At 37.8% G+C, this 3,061-nt stretch overlaps 1 protein-coding gene across 1 annotated transcript; it reads right to left on the bottom strand.

Moving 5' to 3' along the window:
• Positions 1-912: 912 nt before the first annotated feature.
• Positions 913-2,004, bottom strand: LOC101295224 (F-box/LRR-repeat protein At3g48880-like). The gene is made up of 2 exons (XM_004298147.1): positions 1,631-2,004; positions 913-1,417 (listed from the first exon to the last, which is right to left on the bottom strand). The coding sequence occupies exons 1-2, from the start codon at positions 2,002-2,004 to the stop codon at positions 913-915; spliced, it is 879 nt and encodes a 292-aa protein (XP_004298195.1).
• Positions 2,005-3,061: the final 1,057 nt, after the last annotated feature.

Below are 3,061 nucleotides of genomic sequence, written 5' to 3'. Positions count from 1 at the left end.
AAACCATCCAATTACAAACCAAAACAACAAACAAAACGACATTGTTTATTCTACCCATAAAAAACCAGGCAATCTTCCCATTATGAAAACCGATAATTAGGGATACCCAAATAATCCGCTTGCAAGAAACCATGAAGCTCAGTAGGAGGATTATCATACCAAGTAAATGAAGCATTTGACAACCCCAAGTTTGCCATCTTGTCAGCCACCATATTTCCTTCTCTAAAAATATGACTGCAACGGAAGTTCATTTGACGAATTATCGAAAGACAGTTATTCCAACGAACTCTTAAGTTCCACGGAGGAGAAAAAGACCTGGAAGAGAAGCAAGCTACCAAACTAACAGAGTCACTTTCCAACCATAAGTCTGTATGCTTAAAATGGGGTGATGCGTGATGATCATAAAGGATTTATAAGAAGATCAAATGGTTGAAGTCCGATCCTGTGAAATTATATCATATCTAATACGGAGGACGACTAGGAATCTGGACGTGACAGATGAGATTAACAGCATATTTGTTGGAGGAAAAGGTTCCAAGGATCATTCCAGTCATACATGGAGTTCACAGACCTTGGTATCGAGACATCTTGGTGAAGCTGCACTCAAAACTAAAACAAAAAACAAAAAACACCGTTTTAAGTTGTGTAATTGTGTTTCCCGAATGTTCCTCAATGAGTCCAAAAATGGTAGAAACAGACGACATCAACTGAAAATATGTGAAATCAGACATAATGGCAATATTATTGGGTACAACATATGTAATAAGCTCAACATTGGGACTAATTCATACACAAATATAGGGACTAATTCATGTTTTAAGGTCGATACACAAATATAGGGACTAATTCATGTTTTAAGGTCTTCAGCAATTGTATTAAAACAATCTTTATTCAGTTGTATCGTGTGATGTACTAATCAGAACGGTATCCACTGAGATCATCATGGTAATCATCTGCACACTCATAGCACTCATACTCATCATCGGAGCCCAATAGTGCAGAACCCTGAGAGCTGAAATTAGCAATATGAAAAGCAAGGTTTGCTATTTCTTCATCTTCCTCATCAAAACCTACACAATCGCTGACATCCAACCGCACAAGCTCGTTGCAGCCCCGCAGTAGGGTCACAAGATCATCCCGATCAATATTTGCCTTCTTCAAGATTAATTGCTTAAGCTTAGGCAGGAAGCTAACAATTGCGTTTGCGCTATCTTGATCAATGTCTGCATTAAGCACACTCAAAAGACACAAGTTCTTGCAATGAATAGAGATCTGTCCAAGGAAGTGCTCCAAATCATAGCTGCTTCCCAATACCAAGTCCTCCAAATTTGTCCACTTCCCAATTAGTTCTTGAATTGTGCTCGACTGATGGTACACCAAATCGCTGGGCAATACCAGACCCTTCAGGGCAGGACACCTGCAAACAACAATAGATTAGGTGTCTCATTTACATATATAAAAAGAAAATGAAACAAACTTTTATGCATCAAAATTCTGAAAACAGAGGTTAATTTATTTGGCAGGCTTAAAGGGAACGTATCATTTTCCTGCAATCTTACAGATTAAGGCTGAAGCAAAGTCAATCTACGTATGTATTGAAACAATATATAAGAAACAAGGAAGTACTTACTCATCTGCAGCATATTTCAAGACATCTTCTGAAGCACATGGAGATAGCCTGAGAGTAATAGCCTTTCCTTTGCTACGACTAATAATGAACTTAACAAATGCAGTCACCGAGAAACGGCTCTCATCAAGCCAATACTCATCTACAAATCTTTCAATAAGGGTACACCAATATCCATCCGTAGGGTCGAAACCAAAATGATTAATAGTAAGATCAGGAAATATGAGATATTGCCAGCATGAGGGGTTTAGAGTTGCTTTGTGCCATGACTTGCATACAAAAGGGACATCCAAAAGCAATGACTCCATTCCTACTCTTCCAAATATATTCATCAGACAGTCAACCTCTAATTCCTCCCATCTTCGTTCATCGTCCATCTATAACAAAAGACATGCATGCATAATGTTTATTCAATTGATTAATCTACATGAAAGAATCATTAAACATAATCATTGCAAACATAGAAGAAAATCTAAATAGCGCCATAATTTAGAAGTTCAAGAGATAAATGAACAAATAATCACCTGGGATTGATCAAACGGATGAGATAATAAAGTAAAAACCAGTTGAATGCTGATGGGTCAAAATTCCCTCATTTGGAGGAGGATGTCATATGGTTTACTACATGTGAAAAACCTTTCCGTGAAGCCTCAAGACCCATTCAATTAACCAAGAGGCAAGATGGTATATGAATAGCAAAGTTGGTAGTGTGTATATGTTGAAATGCAAGAGACAGCCTATACATATAGGCTTGTGGGTGGCTGAAATGTTTGACAAAAGAATGGAGATGCATTGATGGTGCATGCAAACATTGAAGCTTGAATTAAGGAAGAAGTTTGAATTATCTTCCTTGTGCATGGACGTGAAGGATTTGCATGGGAAGTGCATGAAGAATGCATGCATATATTTGCCTATATATAGAGGCATTTGCAATGGTGCAAAGAGAGAAGAACCGGTGAGCTCATCTTGTGTGTTATACAAGAGTGAGATAGAAAACTCCTAAGTAGAGAGTTTGTGTGTGTAACAAAATAAAGTGTGTAAGAGTGTATCCCTTCAAGTGTGAGTCTTGAAGTAGTGTTTCTCTCTGTGTAACCTTTATTCGTATAGCGGAGGTTCTTTGTTGTTGTTGCCCCGTGGACGTAGGCATTTTGGCCGAATCACGTTAATTCCCGATGTTTTTTATCATTTTATTTCCGCTACATTTTACAGTTGTGGTTGTGAGTTTCCGATTCCATTCTACAGTTAATTCTTCCGCATAACCCAAAATTCCCAGACCAGATGAAAACAGAAGAAAGAGACGATTGACAATCTTTGCTCGCCCTTTTTATAGAATTGGTTTTTGAAGCTCTGACTGGTTTATTGGAAATGATAGCTAGACTAGAGTCCTATTAATCCAATAACTACTGCAAAAAACAGAGAAAGTACCTTTTTTTT

Source organism: Fragaria vesca, linkage group LG4 (assembly GCF_000184155.1).
Source record: "Fragaria vesca subsp. vesca linkage group LG4, FraVesHawaii_1.0, whole genome shotgun sequence".
Lineage (NCBI taxonomy): Eukaryota > Viridiplantae > Streptophyta > Magnoliopsida > Rosales > Rosaceae > Fragaria > Fragaria vesca.
The sequence above is the reverse complement of the archived record's forward strand: the minus strand, read 5'-3'. Positions and strand labels throughout refer to the sequence as shown.

Coding starts and splice junctions, on each gene's coding strand:
- LOC101295224 (XM_004298147.1), bottom strand. CDS start 2,004: ATGGACGATGAACGAAGATGGGAGGAATTAGAGGTTGACTGTCTGATG. Junction 1,418..1,630: donor TTGAAATATGCTGCAGATGA/GTAAGTACTTCC, acceptor TGTTGTTTGCAG/GTGTCCTGCCCTGAAGGGTC.